Below are 23698 nucleotides of genomic sequence, written 5' to 3' on the forward strand. Positions count from 1 at the left end.
CCGTTATGTTGAGGAGTCCCTGGTGGAGTCCACTGTGATACAATTCCACACTCTTTGAGATAATCTAGGAACTTGTTACTCAGATATTCACCCCCTCGATCCGATCTTAGGGTCTTTATCTGTTTCCCAGTTTGCTTCTCAACTTCATTCTTGAATTCTTTGAACCTTTCAAAGGATTCTGACTTGTACTTCATAAGATACACATAGCCAAACCGAGAGTGATCGTCGGTGAATGTGATATAGTAGGAGAAGCCTCCTCTCGACGTAGTAGACATAGGTCCACATACGTCAGTGTGGATTAACCCTAGAATTTTAGTGGCACGCTCTCCTTTTCCAGTAAATGGAGATTTGGTCATCTTCCCTTTCAAGCAACATTCACAAGTACCCATCTGGTCATTACCTAATGGGCGGATATATCCGTCTTTCGACATCTTGTGAATCTTATCAAGGTTCACATGTCCAAGTTTAAGATGCCACATCTTTTCTTGGTTAACTTCTTCTCTAGCCCTTTTGGGTTTTGAGGTATTCCCGCTTGCAATACAGTGCATCCCACTATTCGTCTCTAGGTGAAAAAGTCCCTCTATCATATTACCATGAGAGATAATACGACCATTCAAGTATAAAGTGCAACTCATTTTGTCAAACAATACTGAGTGCCCATCTCGTAAAAGCTTAGAGATAGAAATCAAATTCTTTATACATGAAGGAAAATATAAACAATTTTTAAGTTCCAGGACTTCCCCAGAGGGTAGGTTAAGCATGTAGGTGCCTATTGCTTTTGCAGAGATTTTAGTGCCGTTCCCAACTCACACAACCATCTCCCCATTGCGCAGTGATCTGCTCCCTACTAGTCCCTGCAACGTATTGCAGATATGTTGACTAGCGCCTGAATCAAATATCCAGGAATTGGAGCTCACTGTAAAAGCACTCTCTATGACAGAAATAGTCTCTTCAAAAGTTCGTGTCATAAGGCTTGCAATGCGCACCCTGTATTTCTTCTTCCAACGTTCATCCTTTCCACAATGAAAGCATGTTCCTTTGGATTTCTTTGCCTTCTTCTTATGCAACCTTTTCCTTGTGATTGCATTCTCACTCCCACTGTCCCTTTTGAAACCTTTTTCAAATTTACAGCACATGTTAATCATCTCGTTTAAAGCATGATCGAATCTATTCACTTTATAGTTTACAATAAACTTAGTGAAATCATCCGAGAGAGATGCAAGGAAAAAGTCTTGGGCCATTTTTCCATCGATGGAAGTTCCTAAACTTTTAAGATCTTTAAATATCTTTTCCATCTTTTGTCCATGTTTATGGACCGATGTCCCCTTTGCCATTTTGGCATTCATTAGACTACAAACATTTGAGAATCCTACATTACTAGTCTCATTGTCATGTATCTTATGCAAACTTTCAACCATGGCACAAGAAGTGTCCATGTGCTTATGTAGCTTCATAAGTTCCTCACTAAGTGAAGTGAGGATTAAGCATTTGGCTTGTAAGTCATCCTCATAGTGTCTAACATAATTTTGACACTCCTCCTTTGAAGCTAGTTTCGTAGGAGGTACATGAGGAGGGGATTGCTTAAGCACATACATACAATATGTCTTTCACCTTTGAGACATTCTCAATGTGGCGATACCAAGCAAGGAAACGTTGGCCCTTAAGGCCCCTTTTGTCAAGTATAATGGTGGGTATAATTTTAGGCATGTCGTTAACTACATAACATAACAGAAATCGTATTAGATTGTTAATTTTAAAACTATTTGATTGGGTCTTTGAATCAAATAGTACCACCCACTATTTTTGGCAAATTCCACATCCCTCAATAGAATTCGAGAGTTATATTGAACTCTTAGCGGGGTATGGGAGACTCACCATTACCAAGCCCACCTCAGAATTATATCATGTTGGTTAGCAAAAATAATGATGAGAGAATAACGCTTTATTCATTTACAACTCTTGTAATTACCCATCTTGTTTGGCCTCTAGAGAATGATTGCCTCAGAATTATATCAAGTTGGCACCATTCCACTTAGTTAAGTCATTCCCACCATGCTTAGTTTATGTAGGGGTTCAAGCACAACCTCAGAATTATATCATGTTGGTCATACGCGTTGCCTACACTCACCTCATCATATGTTTAAGGACTCCTCTTGGATGTAAGCACATACTTTGAACTTGCCCATTATAGGGTGAAGCCGGTGCATGAGTCACAAACGATTGGAGCCCACCACGGTGGAAGGCCTACGAAGAGATGTTCAAAACATCTCTCGCTTATCAACTTAATATTCGTTTGAGGGAGTAGTGTTGGGCTACATCAAAATCATTTTAATCTCATTAAAAGAACTTGGGCCTATCACAACTATTGGTCCAAGTTAATATGAATTAGTAGCATATAATACTCCCACTGTTTCGTTGAAACAAGCGAGACTATATGGAACTACTAACGAACGCATTGCATCCTCATATGGACTATATAGTCATATTAGGTTTTAGGATGATTATGAACCGTTAGATTTGATCCAACACGAGCCTTGTGTTGGACCTTGGGTTTAAGGTAGATAGTTGTTGATTTTAGTTACGCGTTTAATCCAATTAAACCGTTATTTCCTATTGGGCGTTGGACCCAACTATTCCAATTTGCATACATATAAACAAAAGGAATACATGAAATAATAATAAGGGCTTATGCCCTTTTACAACACAAATGATGGACTTATGTCCATTTACAACAAATTGAATTAATCAAATTACATTCAATATCTACACTACCAAACCCAAACATTCATAATGTAAGGCGGCCAATCACATAGCTCAATTATCGAGGCCTTTGGTTCATAATCACCCTTTTCTTAATCAATCACATTAACTAAGAAAACAACTTTAAACAATTGGTTTTTGGATCCATAGAATTGATTTAAATGGAACTAAATGAAATGAAAATCCAATTCTCATTTAGGAGACAAAACCATTTTGTTCTCATCTTATTTGGGCCATAAGGAAACTATGACCACAACAATTGGGCCACAATGCAAATACAAAAACTTTTGGGGTCACTTTGTAAAAACACAAAAGTCCACAACTTCATGTAATTACAACTAGAACCCAAAATTTTAATAATGCAAAAACATCATTAAAGGATCAAAACAATTTGTCCTTTAGAGTTTTTGGGCCTTAACGTAAAAACGTAAACTTTTGGGCCAAAATGCAAATACACAAAAGTATCAAAACTTTATGTAATTGCACAAAAGGTGAAATTGATGGTTTGTAAGAAAATGTTTTGTAAAACATTAAAGAGTTTTGTCAAACATTAAAGCCAACATTAATGCTTCACCAATAACCATCACCCATCAAAATTAAACCAAAACTTTATGAAAAACATAAAACTTTTGAATCAAAACTTCAAACCTTTTTGTTCTTGGCAAGAACTTCAAGAACATTGAAGAACACTCATGAAAACTCATAATAGCTCCATGAATGTTTTCACTCACCAAAACTCAATTGTTCACCACTCAAAAGAGGGCTAATATCCTAGGGTACTTAGGGGTTCCAAAAGTCACTTTAAAACCATTTTAACAAGACAAACATGAACCTAAAAATCACCCTTTGGATTTGCCGAATTTCCCAACATACATGGCACCAAATTTTAGTTCCAATATTCATGCTTAAATGAAATACATCTACAACATTTGAGATGCTAAATTTTCAAGCAAAATTTATATTCAAAAGCAAGAACAAAGCTTGTAACATTTACAACATTTAAATCACAAAACCCAAAAGGATTCACCATAAACTAGGCCTAGGCTCTGATACCACTTGAAGAAAAAATTGTGTCCTAGCTAAGAACATGTAAGAACATTTGAATACATATGCAAACTATTAACACTTTAAAGATCAAGGACCTAACCATTAGACATCTATGATGCCTCAGGTCAAAGGACTACTTTGCATATTGCAACTATCGAGTTCTTACATGACATGTATGTTCGAACTCTCTTTTGATCGTTGTTCAGTGTACTCGATTACTCTTTCGAGCACTTATGTGTTTGTCTTAGTGTCCAACATTAAATGACTTAAGACTAGTCATACTCACGCTTGAGTCAACATAACACATACTAACCTTAGCGGATTGTCAATGCCCAATTGGCAATCCTATGGCTAGGAACGTTTTAGGAATGAACATAAGAGAAAGGTCTCGATAATCTAACTCACTTAGATCACTTATCTCTTAGATCAAATACATTCCTTGGATTCCCTTATTGCTTAAACACATGATACAATAAATAGTGATTAACAATAAGCTTTGCCCTTCATTAAACATATAAACGTTTAATACAATAAGTATTCCAAAAGCTATTACATCAAATGAGTGGCTTTGTGGGCATACTTCCAACACAAGTGTTAAGCTTCAGCCGTTCGGCATCCTATGTAACATAGACTATTTGGCATAAATTCAATAAAGAGGTGATTTAGACAACTCGATCCTAATCCTCTTACATTCCTAGCAATGAAACACTTGGGTTCAAAGCCTCAACACGAATGCTTCCAACATGAAACAGAGTCTAAGTATATGTCAACAAGACTATACAAATAAACGAACAGCTTCACAGTATATTCGTTCAATCATACATTTCAACACATTCATACATAAGCCAGATGTGCTTTGAAAGGGTTCAACATATTTTGTGTCATTCGGCAGTTGCTACAATGTGCCTAGACACCTTACCCTTATTCTCACCAACCAGGTGATGAAATGTGAAGAAGAAACTCATCTTCATGCCACCAACCAGGTGATCAAATGTGCAACCATACTCTCCTTCATGCCACCAACCAGGTGATGAAATGTACAACCCGTACTCTAATATCATTTAGCAACTTGCCACTCATGCCACCAACCAGGTGAAAAGGAACTTATCTTCATGCCACCAACCAGGTGATGAAATGTACAACCCGTACTCTCCTTCATGCCACCAACCAATAATGAAATGTACAACCCGTACTCTAATATCATTTGGAAACTTGCCACTCATGCCACCAACCAAGGGAAGAAGGAACTCATCTTCATGCCACCAACCAAGTGATGAAATGTACAACCTATACTCTCATTCATGCCACCAACCAGGTGATGAAATGTACAACTCGTACTCTAATATCATTTGACAACTTGCCATTCATGCCACCAACCAGGGGAAGAAGGAACTCATCTTCGTGCCACTAACTAGGTGATGAAATGTGATGAAAGGTGATGAAGGAACTCACCTTCGTACCACCAACCAAGTGATGAAAGAAACTCACCATTCATTCCACCTACCAGAAGACGAGTGGTACAACTTGTACATGTGAACTCCTAGCATTCAAAAATAATCAAAAACCCTCAAGCTAGACAACTCAACAAAGTCTAATTGCAAGCCAACAACAACTTCAGTGCATGGCATACGAAGATCAAGCTATTCAGCCCTCTTGCATCTACTTCAAACATTTCCCATCTGTAACAATGAAAACACTACAATTATCAAAAGATTCACACACTCTTGATCAAGATAGTGTGAAGCAAAACCAATTTATGGTGCCAACAAGAGCTTCATCAAAGGAGTTCAACCATAATTCTCAAAAGCTTCACACACTCTTGATCAAGACAATGTGAAGAAAAACCAATTTATGGTGTCAACAAGAGCTTCATCAATAGAAGGCAACCACAATTTTCAAAAGCTTCACACACTCTTGATCAAGACAGTGTGAAGCAAAACCAATTTATGGTGCCAACAACAAGAGCTTCATCAATGGAGGGCAACCACAATTCTCAAAAGCTTCACACACTCTTGATCAAGACAGTGTGAAGCAAAACCAATTTATGGTGCCAACAAGAGCTTCATCAAAAGAGTTCAACCACAATTCTCAAAAGCTTCACACACTCTTGATCAAGACAATGTGAAGCAAAACCAATTTATGGTGCCAACAAGAGCTTTATCAATGGAGGGCAACCACAATTCTCAAAAGTTTCACACACTCTTGATCAAGATAGTGTGAAGCAAAACTAATTTATGGTGCTAGCAAAAGCTTCATCAAAGGAGTTCAACCACAATTCTCAAAAGCTTCACATACTCTTGATCAAGGTAGTGTGAAGCAAAACCAATTTATGGTGCCAACAAAAGCTTCATCAATGGAGGGCAAGTACAATTCTTAGACATTCGAAGCAAATTCAATTTATATGGTTCATCCAAACCTTCGACTACTACAAGGTGTGGCTTGCATCACAATCTCTTGCGCAACAGTGTGGAAGCAAAATTTGTATATGTTGTCTCTCCCACATTTTCAAATTTCTAGTTTCCAAAAAAAAAAAGAATTGGGAAATTCAACAAAGCTTCATCAATGGAGGACAACTACAAAATCTCAAAAGCTTCACACTATCTTGATCAAGATAATATGAAGCAAAATCAATTCATGGTACCCAACAAAAGCTTCAACACAAAAGCTTCACCCATAAAAGCTTCACCAACAAAAGCTTCACCCATAAAAGCTTCACCAACAAAAGCTTCATCAATGGAGGACAACTACAAATTCTCAAAAGCTTCACACTATCTTGATCAAGATAGTGTGAAGCAAAATCAATTCATGGTACCCAACAAAAGCTTCGACTCCAAAGCTTCACTTACAAAGCTTCAACTCCAAAGCTTCACCTACAAAAGCTTCAACACAAAAGCTTTGTTGGAAATATGCCCTGAAAGTCAATCTTTGGAAGAAACCTTTCAGGACAAATGAATCGATGTATGGATGATTCTTATACATCAAATGGCAAAGACACGAATTAGGACTATCTCAATAAACGATATATGTCCTAAATAGTGTATCCATGGACAGTGGATCGATTGAAGAAGTAATCTAATGATGTTAGACTACAGAGACCTTCTTCAAATAACCAAATGTCCAAAAAGGTTCCTGGTCGTTGGTTTGTCGGAGGGATACTGACAATGCGTAGACCGGTACACACTGTGTCTGCTTCAATTGGAAGGATGGAAAGTCTCATCCCATTCGTGTTGTGACACTAAGACAAGTATGTAGGTGCTCATTAGGGGAATGAGTTCACTGAACACAATCGAACGAGGGTACTTGCATGGAGGTCTACTCACATGTCAAGCAAGTAACTCTAATGGTTGGAAAGATGTAAGTAATCCTTAGACCTGAGGCATCGTCGTTGTCTTGTGGTTAAGTACTTAATCTTTGATTATGTCAAAGTCTCCCCATTCGAGGGTGTCCACGGCATAATTGGGGTTAAGCCACTTAGTCATGAAGGCAAGTGTATGCGCAACAAGGAATCTCTAATCCTCGATAAGAGAGGAAGAATACTCTAAGATATGATTCGGGAATCTTCGGCCGAAGTATCGAGCGTATTGAATGGAAAGCGTTCCTATACGACTCAAATGAATCATATATGAAGGAATAATCACATTAGGGGTTTGACATGATATATCCATACCCTAATGATGTGATTGAGAGTATTGTATTAGAGAAGGATTGAATTACATTGTAATTCCAACTGACTAGGTTCTTCGAATAAACTTCTACATTAGCTTGGGTAGCTATGACATATGGTTAGATGTCACTCATAGCTTGTGAGTTCTTCTAGATGATTAAATGTAGTCGTCAAAGAAGAAAGGTGAATTAAAATGAAGTTTTAATTCACTAAGTGATTGAATTAAATATAAGCAATTGGATTGATGCCAATCACCTCACTGCCTTGCTAATCAGAACCTAAAAGATTGTTCACCATAACACTATTGTGGTGAGTAACTAATGGATGATGGAAACAATTAATTGGATTAATTATGTGTTGTGATTAATTTAGAAAAGTCTAAAGAAATCATAAAAGCGATAAAGATCGTTTTGGGCTTAAAGAAACGTTCGGGTTTAATTGGGCCCATTGGGCCTAAACCCATTGGGCTTTTATTCAAGCATTGGATGACTTGAAATAATAAAAGCCCAAAGCCCAAACAAACAACAAAGAGGCCGGCCATTTTAAGGTGGAAAGGGTGAGATATTTAGTCAAGTGTTGACTAGGTTTCTTTTGTCTATATAAGGAACTTTATAAGATATTGTTCATGAGGGTTTTTTGAAGTGTTTAAACAACAAAGAGGCAAAAGAAAAAGCTCTCTAACACATCAAAGGGCCGGCCACCATTGGGGTGTTTTAGCTAACAATCTTTCACCCTTTTGGTTATTCCTTCATCCTTCTCACTACACTAGTGGGTGAGGATCTTTAGAGATTTCCTACTTTGGAAACTTGAAGAGAACCTAGGAGCACTCATTCTTTCAAAGTGGAGGAGGCAAGGAGGGAAGCTAGGCTCAAGGATTTCAAGGAGCAAAGGGCTTGGAGGTGGTCCATCCTTGGTCTCAAGTCTAGATCAAGAGGTATAAGACTAACCTTCACTTTGTTCTTGATTCTATAATTTGTTTTGATGCATTATATATAAACCTATGAACCTTGAAGGGGATTTGCATGACTATAGCTTTGATAATCTGTTATAAATGCTTCCGCTGCTTTCGTATATCATAATTGTTTTGGATATGCATGATAGTCATTTAGAAATCCCATACATGAATCTCATAGTTTTCCCTTCAAGTGGTATCAGAGCCAAAGGTTTATGTATAATGTGTCCTTTTGGATTTTATGCATATGGGTATTAATGTTATGTATGACATATTGTTGTTTCATTCAAAGTATGTTTATCTTTTGTTTTTCAATAGTTGAAAAATGTTAGTCAATAGTTGAGAAAGGTATGGATGCAAAAGATGTTTTGTATGCATGAATGAAAAATGAGTTTAGAACTAGTTTGACATATAATTTCTTCATTTAAAGTATGTTTATCTTTTGTTTTTCAATGGTTGAAAAATATAAATCAAGAGTTGAAAAAGATATGCATGTAAAAGGGTGTTTTAGATGCATGAATGAAGAATAAGTCATGAACAAAATTTGGGGTTTTGAACCAAAGGGATGGCACGGTTTTGGGGGTGGTTTTGGGTTGTGTTTGTGTTTTATTGTAAACCACTCTCACATCCTTTTAAAGCTAGAAAGAAGAAACCTTGTCACTTTTGTTTTTGGGTTTGAAAAATCACCAAGAATACACAAATCTTGAAAAAGTGTTCATGGTTTTGTTCTTGGTGTTCATAGTTTGGTTTTTGATGAAAATGGTTTTAATGCATTGTTTTGTGGTTTTGGGTGATGTTCATACCATCCATAACCATATCATATACTTATAAAACCCTAGACTTGACTAGGAGATTTCCATCAAACCTTTTCACCTAAGTTTTAAATGCCAAAACCAAGTGACAAGCAAAATTTTGATTTTTCTACTTTGCATTGAATTAAAGCATGTGGGTGAGACTTCCCATTCCCCCATTAAGTGGCCGGCCTCCCTAGTGGATTTATCCACTTGTGGGGCTATTTTGTAATCTTTGAAAAGTTGATATTTACTTTGAAATATTTACGATTTTACCCCTAACTTTTCATATTTACATTTAGGCCCCTACTAACTAGAAAGTTAAAATATTTGATTTTAATTTTGTTAGTTGTTTAAACTCATAATACTATTATGCCCATATGCACTAAATCTAAATGTTTATGTTGCATTCCTTTATGATTATTTAAATATGTTTAAGTAGTTATGAAATTGATGACTTTGGACTTATGCCTTAAACGATAATTGAGCTATATGATAAGGCGCTAAAATCAAATTGTTTGAACCTTGGGAATGTGTTTTAATTACTGTTTAATTGGACCTTGTCACGTTTGACGTTAATCTTTCTCTCCCCTTTTAGTATATGTAATTATAGGAATTTGTACAAATCGGTTTGTAATTCTTATTACTTCTTAATCTCTATTCGTTAATGGATTCCCTCTAGTGCTAGACTAGAGTTTCTTTAACTATTGGTAAAGGAGACATAACTAAAAGAGGGTTTTGACATGAGATTAAAGATTAAAAGGGTCCAATGCCCAAATTAGCAATGAATGATTGTCTTTCATTTCTAATGGCTCAATGAAAATGGTTTTAATTGGATTGATAAGCACGTAATTAAATTGACACAACCTCCCCGAGTTTATATTCAACAATGATGGCTCGTTGTTGCAATAATCTAATAAGTCCATGGTCATCCAAGAGCCTAAGATAACTATAAAGTCCAATTTCAAAGGAATGCAAAAACCTTAGTAGTAGTAGTTACTTCCAATATTTGAAAAATTCGTTTTTGATATTGATTTGTTTTTCTCAAAACAAATAGTGGGAGTATCATACGCTACTAAATTATAATGAATACAATTAGTAGTTATATATATCTCCAATATTTTGAAAAATGTTTTGATATTGATTTGTTTTATGAAAACGAATAGTGGGGATATTATATGCTACTAATTTCATTAACTTTGGACTAGTAGTTGTAATAGGACATTATTTATTTGATTGTGATTAAATAAATAAAATTGATGAGACCTTAAAATCCCTCAACCAAACAAATATTAAGTTGAAAGCGTAAGAGTGCTTAGAACACTTTTTCGTGGCCTTCCACCGTGGTAGGCTCCAAGCATTTATGACTTGTACACCGCCTTCACCCTATCATGGGGAAGTGACAAAGTGCATGCTTATATTCAGGAGGAGTTTATTTAAAACATTTGATGAGGTTAAGGTAGGCAACGAGTATGGCCAACATCATATCATCGTGAGGTCATGCTTGAACCCCTAGCTAAACCGGCATGGTGGGAAAGAACTTAACTAAGAAACATAATGCCAACATCGTATCATCGTGAGGTATTATTTTCTAGAGGCCAAAAAGATGGGTAATCACAAGAGGTTGTTGTGAATGGGTAATTGTACCCTCTCATTATTATTGTTGCTAGCCAAACATCGTATCATCGTGAGGTGGGCTTGGTAATAGTGAGCCTCCCATAACCCGCTAGGAGCTTTCTTTGAAATCTCCCGGATTCCATTATGGGGGACATGGAATTTGCCAAAAATGGTGGGTGGTGTCATTCGGTTTAAAGACCCGAATCGTTTGACTTAAACAACAATCAATCTAATTATTGTATTTGTTTATGTATATAGATATGGTTGGAAGCACACTCGCGAAAATACTCGACAAACATTGCCTAGAGGGGCACAATTTCCCATCATGGTATCGTAATGTCAAGATTCTCCTAACATTGGAGAAGATTGTTTACATACTAGATAAGCCTCCACCTCACATACCTCTCAGCCCTGAGGCTACTGAGGATGAACGTGCTAAGTATGACAAGCACGTTGAGGATGATATACAAGCCAAGTGCTATCTGTTGGCTTCCATGAATGAGGAGCTACAGAGACAGCACGAGGGCATGGATAGTGCATTTTCCATAATACTCCATCTTACGGAGTTATATGGCGAAGGGACGCGCAACCGTCGCTTTAGCACTGTTTGTGAACTTGTAAAGACCAAGATGGTCAAGGGGGCTCCAGTACACCAACATGTACTGAGGATGATAGGATTCATTGAACAATTGGAGAACCTTGGAACTCCACTTGACGGGGAATTTGCCCAAGACTTCGTATTGGCTTCTCTTTCTGATTCATTTGCTCAGTTTGTAATGAACTACAATATGAATAAGATGGATAGTACTCTTTCTGAGTTACTAAACATGTTAGTAACTGCTGAGAAGACTATGAAGAAAGAGAGCGGTGTAGGGATTGCTGCAGTAGCCTACAACAAGCCATCATCTTCCAAGGCCATGCCGCAAGGCAAAGGCAAAGGGAAGGAGAAGAAGTCACCCACTCCTAAGCCGAAAGGAGGAGTGAGGAAAAAGAAGGCAAAGGAGCCCAAAGGGACTTGCCACCACTGTGGAAAGGAGGGGCATTGGAGAAGGAATTGCAAGTTATACCTTGCAAGTCTTAAGGACAAGCCACAAGGTATGGTTTATGTCCTTATCTTCAATTCTAAATGTTAGATCTTCTAAATATTTATATTTGATATAAAGAGCTAATCACTTGTATAATTGTATATAGGTGGAGAAGCCAAGTAGAAGAAGAACAAGCAAAGAAAATGTGGTGAAGGGTTCGGCCACTATGTTTTTTGCTCACTACTTAGGAAGTTTGTTAGGCATTAAAGATTGTCTTTAAACTTTCTTATTTTGATAAGAACTTATTATGTGGCTTCATGTGATGGAAGACCACTATATAGTGCCTAAATGTATAAAGGTATTTATATTAGTCTCTAAATGTATAGAGCTAATACTTTTTGTATTAAACATTATGAATGTTTGAACTATCATATTAATGTAATGTGAAGTATGCCTTTTTAATATACTATTTCCTTAAAGTAGTGTTATGAATTGAAAATTGTCTTGTTGTATCCTAGATGAGATACAAGAGTTATATCACTTAATTGTAATGTGATAAACCAAACTTTAGATTTATCAATTATGGATAGATCTCACATGTAGGACATAAAAGGATACAATGAATCTTTAGATTTGGTTCCATTTGTCTACTTATGAGTTCTATATGAATTGACAAAAGTCTAGAGAATCCTTTCTTGAAGAAAAGGAAGATCACATTATAATGATATAAGTAATAAGAAAAACGTTTCTTATATGTGACACACCCTGATCCGGAGGATCCAGGTGTGCTGGCCGTCACGTGGGCGTGACGTAACCATAAGCACGACACGGAAGCGTAACAACAACATAAATCAACAGAAATTCAAACCAAACTCTAGTGCTTCTCTCATCATATCATCAGCGCGCATATCTAAGGTCACCCACCAGTCGGAACCCCTCTAATGGTCTGTACGACTGGCATGTCGGAACCCTCACATGGTCTGTACGACATCCACCTACTTGGATCCAAGGCGAGCATGCGGTGTGGTGAATAAAATAAGCACTAACACCTAGGGTGCAGGTTATGAGCTCAAAACATCTCAACAACAATTCAATGAATAAATGAACTCACCTGACTTACCTGTGCCTCCACAGCACCATGCAACATGTATGCATCATATATCAATCATATAACTCGTATGAAATTCACATTTTCCAAATAATTCTATGCATGGCATTTTCAAAACATAATTTCTCATAAAAGCATTTTTCTGGGAAAAACAATAGTATATAGGTAATACGAAAACAAAACTGCCCACTCACTGATAAGTCGACGGGTCGTAACCCCCGTGGCGTCCCTGGATGCGGTCGTCCTCGGGATACGTCTCACCTATATGCGAAACAACTATAAAAACATTAATTTTAAGCATATCACCAATAATTCGAAATAACTTCTCATACGATGCTCAATTTTGGTATATGAATATACCACATCGACCTACTCGACGTCACGAGCGTCGGGAAATTTTTAGAAAAATTTTTGGAAGCCCCACGCGCCCCCACGCGCCACACGTGGCACGGGTCCACGCGCTGGCCACGCGCAGCACGTGCAGCGCACGTGTCATCTTCCTCGCAGGGTCTCGCCGGACTGGTTCTCCGGTGGCCGGACTCCGGCCGAACTCCGGCCGATTTTCAAACTCACTGTTCTCCTTCGTTTTTCACCCATTTTCTTCGTATTTTATACCAAATTGAAGCCCTAAGAGTGTACTATCACATTGGACTAGTTTTAGGGCCTAAAAACTACGAAATCTCACCTTGCAAAAACCAAGGGTTCGGCCAAACTTGAAACCTACGATCCCGGCGTCCAAAATTCTCCAACGAACGTCCCCGAGCTTCCTTAGGACCTCCTAAAGCTCACCACAAGCTTGAAATCTCCTGAAACACAACATTTTACGTTCGCATGAACAGTACCTCAAAAATGGAGGTTCGGGATCTACGTGAAATCGAAGGTTTCACTTCCTAAAACTAGTACCAATGAACTCAGGACGTCAAAACGATGAAGATACATACCTTATTTGCCCCGATCCGTCAAGTTTTGAAGGGTTTTGGTGGTGGTCCGTACGATATGGGTGTGTGAGGGTGTGAGTTCGTGAGGGAGAGACAGAGACAGGGAAAGCACGGGGGAGGAGAGGGAGAGAGGAAGATCAGGTGTGGTCCAAAATAATCCACACCCTCCATTTCATCCTAACCAAACATACCACAAATCAATTTCCAATAAAATCCCATCCAACCAATGCTATTTTCAAAATAACGTTACGTACCTACGTACCTTAATGTCCAATAAGGGCAATTCTGTCATTTCACATTCCCGTCAAAAGTACCTCCGGGACGGGCTGTGACAATCTCCCCTCCTTATAGAATTTCGTCCCCGAAATTCCCATAACCAAATCATAATTCAATACTCGTAGAATAATCTTGGGTACATCTCTCTCATCCGGTCTTCCGTCTCCCAAGTAGCTTCCTCTGCAGAATGGTTCCTCCACAACACCTTGACTAAACTCACCGTCTTGTTCCTTAGAACTTTATCCTTCCAATCCAATATAGTGACCGGTTCCTCATCATAAGTCAAATCCGGATTAATCTCTAACGGTTGAGGAGGAATCACATGAGAAGGATCAGAAACATAATGCCGAAGCATAGAGACATGGAACACATTATGGACCTTAGATAACTCCGGAGGCAGTTCCAACCGGTAGGCAACTTCACCAACTCTTTCAATGATCACATAAGGTCCAATATATCTCGGACTTAGCTTTCCTCTTTTCCCAAATCGTACCACACCTCTCCAAGGCGACAATTTCAAGAATACCCAATCACCCACATCATACACTCGATCAGTAGTATGCCGATCCGCTAAACTCTTCTGTCGATCCTGGGCTGCTTTCAGGTTTGACTTAATTACCTGAACATTTTGAGTCGTCTCATCTACGATCTCAGGGCCTTCTAATATCCGTTCGCCAACCTCAGACCAACATAATGGCGTTCGACACGCCCTACCATAAAGTGCCTCGAATGGGGACATACCAATGCTCGAGTGAAAACTATTATTATAAGCAAACTCCATTAAGTCCAGACGATCATGCCAAGAATCACCAAATTGCAGTACTGAAGATCTCAACATATCCTCCAACGTCTGAATGGTCCTCTCTGATTGCCCATCAGTTTGAGGATGATAAGCTGTGCTATACAATAATTGAGTACCCAGAGCTTCCTGAAAAGCCACCCAAAATTTAGAAGTAAACCTCGGGTCTCGATCGGAGATAATATTTACTGGGACTCCATGATACTTTACAATCTTCGAGATAAACAACTTAGCCAATTTATTTAGAGGGTATTTCTCCCTCACCGGAATAAAATGCGCCGACTTGGTGAGTCGATCCACAATCACCCAAATACCATCAAATCCATTTCGCGTACGAGGAAGTTTATACACGAAATCCATTGTTATATTTTCCCATTTCCACTGGGGAACGGGAAGTGGTTGCATTCGCCCAAAGGGCTTCTTCCTTTCTGCTTTCACTTGTTGGTAAATAATACACCTACTCACATATTCTGCAATTTCTCTTTTCATACCCGGCCAATAATAAAATGGTCGAATGGTATGGTACATTTTTGTTCCTCCCGGATGCATCGCATAAGCTGAACAATGTGCTTCGTCCAGAATTTCCTTCTTCAATTCCTCATTATTCGGAACATACATTCTGTCTTCTTGCATGAGCATACCATCTGATTCCCGAATTCTGAGGTCTTTCTTTTTCCCTTCACTTCTTAACTGAACCAACTCCTGAATTTCTTCATCCACCATTTGAGATGCAAGTATACGCTCCACCAAAATTGGCCTGACTTGAAAACTAGCAAGAAATGCTCCACCTAGATTCTCCCACTCCAATCTTACTCCAGTTGCCCTCAGTTCAGCAAGAAGAGGAACACGACTAGCATATAGGGCATTAAGTCTACCTTGTGGTTTCCTACTCAGTGCATCCGCTACTACATTAGCACGACCTGGATGGTATTCAATAGAACAATCATAATCACTTAGCAATTCCATCCACCTTCGCTGACGAAGATTAAGATCATGCTGGGTGAATAAGTACTGAAGACTCTTATGATCAGTGAAGATCTTACACTTCTCACCATACAAATAATGTCTCCAAATTTTCAAAGCAAAAACAATTGCTGCCAATTCAAGGTCGTGAGTAGGATAATTCCTTTCATGATTTTTCAACTGCCTAGAAGCATAGGCAATCACCTTATTATGCTGCATCAAAACACATCCCAAACCATTTAGTGAAGCATCACTATAGATCTCGAAATTACCGCTATCATCAGGAAGTACCAACACCGGTGCATGAGTGAGGCAATACTTTAATTGCTGAAAACTCCGCTCACAATTCTCATCCCACTCAAATTTAACATCCTTCCTGGTCAACTTTGTCAACGGTAAAGCAATCATAGAGAAATCCTGAACGAACCGTCGATAATAACCTGCTAAGCCAAGAAAACTTCGTACCTCCGTGACGGTTCGAGGTTGCTCCCAATTCTCCACTGCTGCAATCTTTTGAGGATCAACTTGAATACCTTGAGCTGATACAACATGCCCCAAAAATGCCACTTCAGTCAACCAAAACTGACATTTACTGAACTTGGCATACAACTGATGCTCCCTTAATTTCCTTAACACCAAATTAAGGTGTCGGATATGATCAGCTTGGGACTTAGAGTATACCAGAATATCGTCAATAAAAACAATAACGAATTTATCAAGGTATTTCTGGAATACCTCATTCATTAATCTCATAAAAGCTGCAGGTGCATTAGTCAACCCAAATGGCATAACCAAAAATTCATAATGCCCGTACCGAGTCCGGAAAGCCGTCTTAGGTACATCATCTTCCTTAATCTTCAATTGATAATACCCAGATCTCAAATCAATCTTAGAAAATACACACGCACCTTTCAGCTGATCAAACAAATCATCAATGCGAGGCAATGGATAACGGTTTTTAATCGTTACCCGGTTCAATTGTCTATAATCAATACACAATCGAAGAGTTCCATCCTTCTTCTTCACAAATAATACTGGAGCACCCCAAGGTGAAGAACTAGGCTGAATAAAACCTTTATCAAGTAATTCTTGCAACTGGATTTTCAATTCCCTCAACTCAGCAGGAGCCATTCTATAAGGAGTCAGAGATATAGGGTCCGTACCTGGAAGCAAATCAATAGAGAATTCCACCTCTCTGTTTGGCGGCAATCCCGGCAAATCATCAGGGAAAACATCCGGATAATGTCTGACCACACCAACTTCTTCTATACTAGTAGGAGCAACATCATTTAATACCACATGTGCCAAATATCCCTGACAACCCTTCGATAATAATTTCCTCGCCCTCATGGCAGAAATAACTCCATGTCTCACCCCACTTCTCTCGCCCACAAAAGTAACCTCGGGTAATCCAGGACGATAAAAAGTAACTGATTTACCATAACAATCAATATGGGCACGATTATGGTGTAACCAATCGGCCCCTAAAATTACATCAAAATCCACAATATCTAACGGAATAAGATCAGCGGACATAATCACGCCCTCAACCATCACTGGACACCCCAGATACACACTATCCACATAACATTTATCTCCTCTAGGCATGGCAAACTCTAAATCAAATCCTAGAGGTGAAAGGTGAGGTTGGGTTATTTGAGCAAACGTATGAGAAATCACAGAGTGCGTAGCACCACAATCAATCAAAACCTTAGCAAAATGACCAAGAACATTTAACGTACCCATTATCAAGTCTGGATGGTTCTGAGCCTCCTGCAGGGACATATGATTAACTCGCCCCTGAGCTTGCTGACGTCCACCTCGGCCTCTATTGCCCTGATTACCTCGTCCCTGAGGATTACGTCCCTGGCCTGGCTGACTAGGCTGCCTGGATGATCCTGCACCACCAGTAGCAATTTCCCCCTGACGGGGCTGACCTCCCTGATGCCACTGCGATCCACCAGTTGGCATAGAGGAATAAGAAGAATAACCTCCAAAATCCTGAGAATACCCTGCCTGAGGATATGGCTCCTGAGAATACTGATAAGGTCCGGAAGCATACGGAGCAGCATCCCCCTGATAGTGGTAGGCACCACCACGACTCGACTGGCCATAACCACCCGGTCCAAAACTCTGCTGAACTGGTGCTGGAGGTGGCATATTAGTCTGCTGCGGTCTCTGCTGACCCTGGGGGCACTGAGAAGCCCGATGTCCCATCTGCCCACACGTAAAACAAGCACCAGAACCTCTCCTACACTCACCATGGTGACGGGAGTTACAACGGCGGCACCATGGAGCGCCAGATCCACCAGCATCCCTCTGACCCTGAAATCTGGGCCCACCAGAAAATCTTCCACCACCTCTCCTCGGGCCAGTAAAACTATATCCCCCACTAGAAGAACTCGAACTCGCTCCACTCTTCTTAAAACTCTGTGTCTGTCGAGGTCCAGGAATAGAAATACCCTTACCCTTATCATTCCTCTTCTGACCCTCATTCTTGTCCTCGTCATCCTCACTGTCAGGAAGATTATCAGAGTCCTCCATCCTAACCAAAATCTCGAAATACTCATGATAATCAGCGCAGGGAAGTGCATTGGCAAAGGTACGCCACTTCTTCTTAGATCCCAACTTGAAACGTCGAAGCATCTCTCCCTGATTACCAGCTGTATCAGTGTCATAACGAGACAAATCAGTAAACTTTCTATAATATTCATGTGCCGACATATTTCTCTGTTTCAACCTGGTGAATTCCTGCTTCTTACGGTCAATATACTCAGGAGGAACGAATCTCTTCATAAAATGCTCTTTGAATACTTTCCAGTCGGCTGCCGTCTCAGGTGACATATACCTAGTCTGATTTATCCACCATGCTGCTGGTTCACGACCCAGAAACCAAGTGGTGGTCTCCACCCACCTATTAGCAGGGAGATTCCCCTGACTCTGCATCACCTGGAAGGTTTTCTCAATATGATCTAGCCATTTCTCTGCCCCCTCATGACTTTCATTACCCATAAACCGATCTAACTTCAAGTTGTACATGGTCTCCAGAGGTGTCCTCGGATGAGGGGGAGGACGAATCACATTCTGTAAAGCCTGGGCCATCGCTTCCCCTAACTGAGTAATATCCGGGAAATTAAGTTCAGAAGTACGGCGGGACTCCCTACGCTCTCTACGAGGCGGCATGATTCTGACAGAAAACATCAAAAGATCGTTAAGACATTAACAATTTTACAGGACTGCAACCTAAGCTCTGATACCAAACTGACACACCCTGATCCGGAGGATCCAGGTGTGCTGGCCGTCACGTGGGCGTGACGTAACCATAAGCACGACACGGAAGCGTAACAACAACATAAATCAACAGAAATTCAAACCAAACTCAACATAACCACATACGGACATAACCGGACGAGTTACAAGTAAACACATAAGTTCAGAGCATAGGTTAACTGCAGTCAAGTAGGACTAAAATAAGAATACATCACCCTCAGGTGAGTCCTACATGTCCCAAATCTGTCAGAAAGCCGGAAAGGACCTCGTGAGCCAACCACCGCTAAACTAGAACCTGGAGGGGCGCAAAACAAAATGAGTGGGTCAGTAAAACAAATTAGTTTTGCAAAACATTTCATTAAAACAGTTATATCCCCTCGCCGTAAAAACCTGTATACTTTCCCAGAAATATATAACCATATAAAATCTCAACATTTAAATCTCAAATCTTTAACATTTTCAAGAAAACATGCCATGCCATAAATCAAAATATAAATCAGGTGAAATAAGGAATCAATCGGAGACCCTGCAGTTGGTCCTATACGATTAATTCAATAGCTCAAATCCCACTAAGCCGGAGTCACCACAGTGACCTATACGGCCCTACTCTGCACATCACTCGGAACTACGTAAGGTAGTCTATACGATGAAAGGTGTAAAAATACGCTCTAGTGCTTCTCTCATCATATCATCAGCGCGCATATCTAAGGTCACCCACCAGTCGGAACCCCATGGTCTGTACGACTGGCATGTCGGAACCCTCACATGGTCTGTACGACATCCACCTACTTGGATCCAAGGCGAGCGTGCGGTGTGGTGAATAAAATAAGCACTAACACCTAGGGTGCAGGTTATGAGCTCAAAACATCTCAACAACAATTCAATGAATAAATGAACTCACCTGACTTACCTGTGCCTCCACAGCACCATGCAACATGTATGCATCATATATCAATCATATAACTCGTATGAAATTCACATTTTCCAAATAATTCTATGCATGGCATTTTCAAAACATAATTTCTCATAAAAGCATTTTTCTGGGAAAAACAATAGTATATAGGTAATACGAAAACAAAACTGCCCACTCACTGATAAGTCGACGGGTCGTAACCCCCGTGGCGTCCCTGGATGCGGTCGTCCTCGGGATACGTCTCACCTATATGCGAAACAACTATAAAAACATTAATTTTAAGCATATCACCAATAATTCGAAATAACTTCTCATACGATGCTCAATTTTGGTATATGAATATACCACATCGACCTACTCGACGTCACGAGCGTCAGGAAATTTTTAGAAAAATTTTTGGAAGCCCCACGCGCCACACGTGGCACGGGTCCACGCGCTGGCCACGCGCAGCACGTGCAGCGCACGTGTCATCTTCCTCGCAGGGTCTCGCCGGACTGGTTCTCCGGTGGCCGGACTCCGGCCGAACTCCGGCCGATTTTCAAACTCACTGTTCTCCTTCGTTTTTCACCCATTTTCTTCGTATTTTATACCAAATTGAAGCCCTAAGAGTGTACTATCACGTTGGACTAGTTTTAGGGCCTAAAAACTACGAAATCTCACCTTGCAAAAACCAAGGGTTCGGCCAAACTTGAAACCTACGATCCCGGCGTCCAAAATTCTCCAACGAACGTCCCCGAGCTTCCTTAGGACCTCCTAAAGCTCACCACAAGCTTGAAATCTCCTGAAACACAACATTTTACGTTCGCATGAACAGTACCTCAAAAATGGAGGTTCGGGATCTACGTGAAATCGAAGGTTTCACTTCCTAAAACTAGTACCAATGAACTCAGGACGTCAAAACGATGAAGATACATACCTTATTTGCCCCGATCCGTCAAGTTTTGAAGGGTTTTGGTGGTGGTCCGTACGATATGGGTGTGTGAGGGTGTGAGTTCATGAGGGAGAGACAGAGACAGGGAAAGCACGGGGGAGGAGAGGGAGAGAGGAAGATCAGGTGTGGTCCAAAATAATCCACACCCTCCATTTCATCCTAACCAAACATACCACAAATCAATTTCCAATAAAATCCCATCCAACCAATGCTATTTTCAAAATAACGTTACGTACCTACGTACCTTAATGTCCAATAAGGGCAATTCTGTCATTTCACATTCCCGTCAAAAGTACCTCCGGGACGGGCTGTGACAATATGGTTATCACTTGAAACACAATGATCAAGATCACTCTTGATTCAATTAGTAGTTTTGAACAATTAATTGGGCATTCTTAAAATTGTTTTAAAATGTCAAATGTGTTAGTAATTAAACCAAGAAAGAAGTGTCTAAATCTATAAAAGGTTTAAAGACTTTAGTCACTTAAATAACAAGACATTAAACTTAGTGAAGATTGAAACAAATAAGCTTGAAATGTTTCAAAGCTACTACACAATGTCTTCTACCAATATAATCCACTTTTATACATTTTGAATGTATGAAATGATTTCTCATTAAAGTCATGAGAAATAGTGGGAGGTGTGAAAATGGATATAAACTTGAATGTGATTGGTTTATAGTTGTCTAGAGAATAATAGTACTTGACTATTATTAAGAGTTTGTAATTTTAATTGTTAAAAGGACTCAAGCTCTTCAACCGTTAAAATTCTATGTTGTGTAACATTTAAAGAATAGTCTTTGAATGTTGGTTTCGTCAACCTAACATAAAATGGTTATATGTTGGGAGTTGTCCATCATTCTCTTTTATGAGAACATGCTAATAACAAAGCATATGGACAAGTTGATGAAACAAAAGGGAATAAGTTTCAAAATGAGTCACAACATATGGTTTAACAACAAGACAATCCAAATTCAACATCTCATGTAACGATATTGCTCTATGTAGTTTTGATAAAGAATTATATCAACCACCTAGAAGGAATGGTTGAGTTTCTATATCCTTAGTAGGAGCCATGCTTCCACTAAAGACTTAGATAATTCTTATATGACTACATTAAAGGTCTTAGTATGACTAAAACTTGAAGTATGGTGTATGACACCATATAATTTAAATGAATAGATTTGATAAAGCAAGTCACACATTTCATGGAATTGCTTGAGAAGGAATTCTTTTATGTATGATTCATTTAAATGAGTGGGAGCAATATGCATTCAAATCAAGAAAATATAATTGTTAATTTTGAATGAATGCTAAGTTACAACAAGGCCAGTGGGAGTGATGTCATAATTTGAGCAACAAGATGTGAATAAAGTCTATTTGATAGACTTGATGAAACATAGATGTTACTCGAAAAATGACAAAACATGACACGGTCAATTTTGAAGTATAGACTTGAAATTGGACTTACTGATATAGCAAGGCTATCTCAAATAATGTTATATGGAAATTAAATCTCAAATGTTGAAGATTTAAGAAAGCATTTTCCTATGTGATAGGAAATCACTTTCATAATCCTTATAATGAATGTGTCATAAAATCACAAAAGGGACACATGTATTGACTTGTGAAGTAGATATCCAAAGGTGAAGAAACCACTGAGTTTATCACTTTAAGATATTACTATATCCCAGGATCAGAACCAAAGCAACTGATAGAGTATTATTGCCTTTAAGAAAGAAACATCAGAGTGGGACTCTGGAAGCGTGCATTCACTTAGGTTGTTAACCAAAGTGAAAATAAGCCATTTTAACAAATGGAACTTCATAATGGATGAAGTACTAATCATATGAATGAATTGTTAGTATTGTACTGCAATGGTCTCAAGGTTGGAGCAAAGCTTGTATAAAGTATACAAACGAAATATATGTCGATATATAGTTTTAGAAACTGCTTCAAAAGGTGTTTTGAATGGAAGGGGTTCTTTTAGAACCAATGATTGAATCCAAACCATAAGGTCGTTAGTAGAGTACTACGACGTAATGGGGCGATAGCTCAAGCCATGGAATCAAGGTCTCATCAAAGTATTCGAACACAATAAAGAGACATCATCAAATGTTTTGGAAACATTTGATAAGTAAATCCCTTTTAAATATAAAAGAGATTAATACATAACCAAGTTAACCTACGAGCATAAACTCTCTCGACAAGATGTATAAGATACACTAGTGATTGACTTTAGTGCAAGTGGGAGATTGTTGGAAATATGCCCTGAAAGTCAATCTTTGGAAGAAACCTTTCAGGACAAATGAATCGATGTATGGATGATTCTTATACATCAAATGGCAAAGACACGAATTAGGACTATCTCAATAAACGATATATGTCCTAAATAGTGTATCCATGGACAGTGGATCGATTGAAGAAGTAATCTAATGATGTTAGACTACAGAGACCTTCTTCACATAACCAAATGTCCAAAAAGGTTCCTGGTCGTTGGATTGTCGGAGGGATACTGACCATGCGTAGACCGGTACACATTGTGTCTGCTTCAATTGGAAGGATGGAAAGTCTCATCCCATTCGTGTTGTGACACTAAGACAAGTATGTAGGTGCTCATTAGGGGAATGAGTTCACTGAACACA

At 39.1% G+C, this 23698-nt stretch overlaps 2 protein-coding genes and 1 long non-coding RNA gene across 4 annotated transcripts; 1 reads left to right on the forward strand and 2 right to left on the reverse strand.

Moving 5' to 3' along the window:
• The first annotated feature begins 11499 nt into the window (after window positions 1-11499).
• Window positions 11500-11964, forward strand: LOC139193167 (uncharacterized). Its single transcript, XM_070816150.1, has one exon. It carries the CDS (start codon window positions 11500-11502, stop codon window positions 11962-11964), a length of 465 nt encoding a protein of 154 aa, XP_070672251.1.
• Window positions 11965-13114: 1150 nt separating this feature from the next.
• On the reverse strand, window positions 13115-18745 carry LOC139192871 (uncharacterized). 2 transcript variants are annotated; one of them, XR_011577378.1, is made up of 3 exons: window positions 13906-14144; window positions 13650-13770; window positions 13159-13225 (listed from the first exon to the last, which is right to left on the reverse strand). XR_011577378.1 is itself a non-coding variant. In XM_070815730.1 (2 exons), the coding sequence occupies exons 1-2, from the start codon at window positions 18734-18736 to the stop codon at window positions 13155-13157; spliced, it is 1125 nt and encodes a 374-aa protein (XP_070671831.1). In that variant the 5' UTR covers window positions 18737-18745; the 3' UTR covers window positions 13115-13154. The 2 variants fall into 2 exon arrangements, 1 of the variants encoding a protein (XP_070671831.1); XM_070815730.1 differs by lacking the exons at window positions 13650-13770; window positions 13906-14144 and adding an exon at window positions 17683-18745 and having other exon boundaries at window positions 13115-13225.
• Window positions 18746-19096: 351 nt separating this feature from the next.
• LOC114820178 (uncharacterized) lies at window positions 19097-21275 on the reverse strand. The gene is made up of 4 exons (XR_003767578.2): window positions 21040-21275; window positions 20784-20904; window positions 20303-20369; window positions 19097-19505 (listed from the first exon to the last, which is right to left on the reverse strand). It is a non-coding gene; the product is annotated as an uncharacterized lncRNA (long non-coding RNA).
• Window positions 21276-23698: the final 2423 nt, after the last annotated feature.

This window comes from Malus domestica, chromosome 16 (genome assembly GCF_042453785.1).
Source record: "Malus domestica chromosome 16, GDT2T_hap1".
NCBI lineage: Eukaryota > Viridiplantae > Streptophyta > Magnoliopsida > Rosales > Rosaceae > Malus > Malus domestica.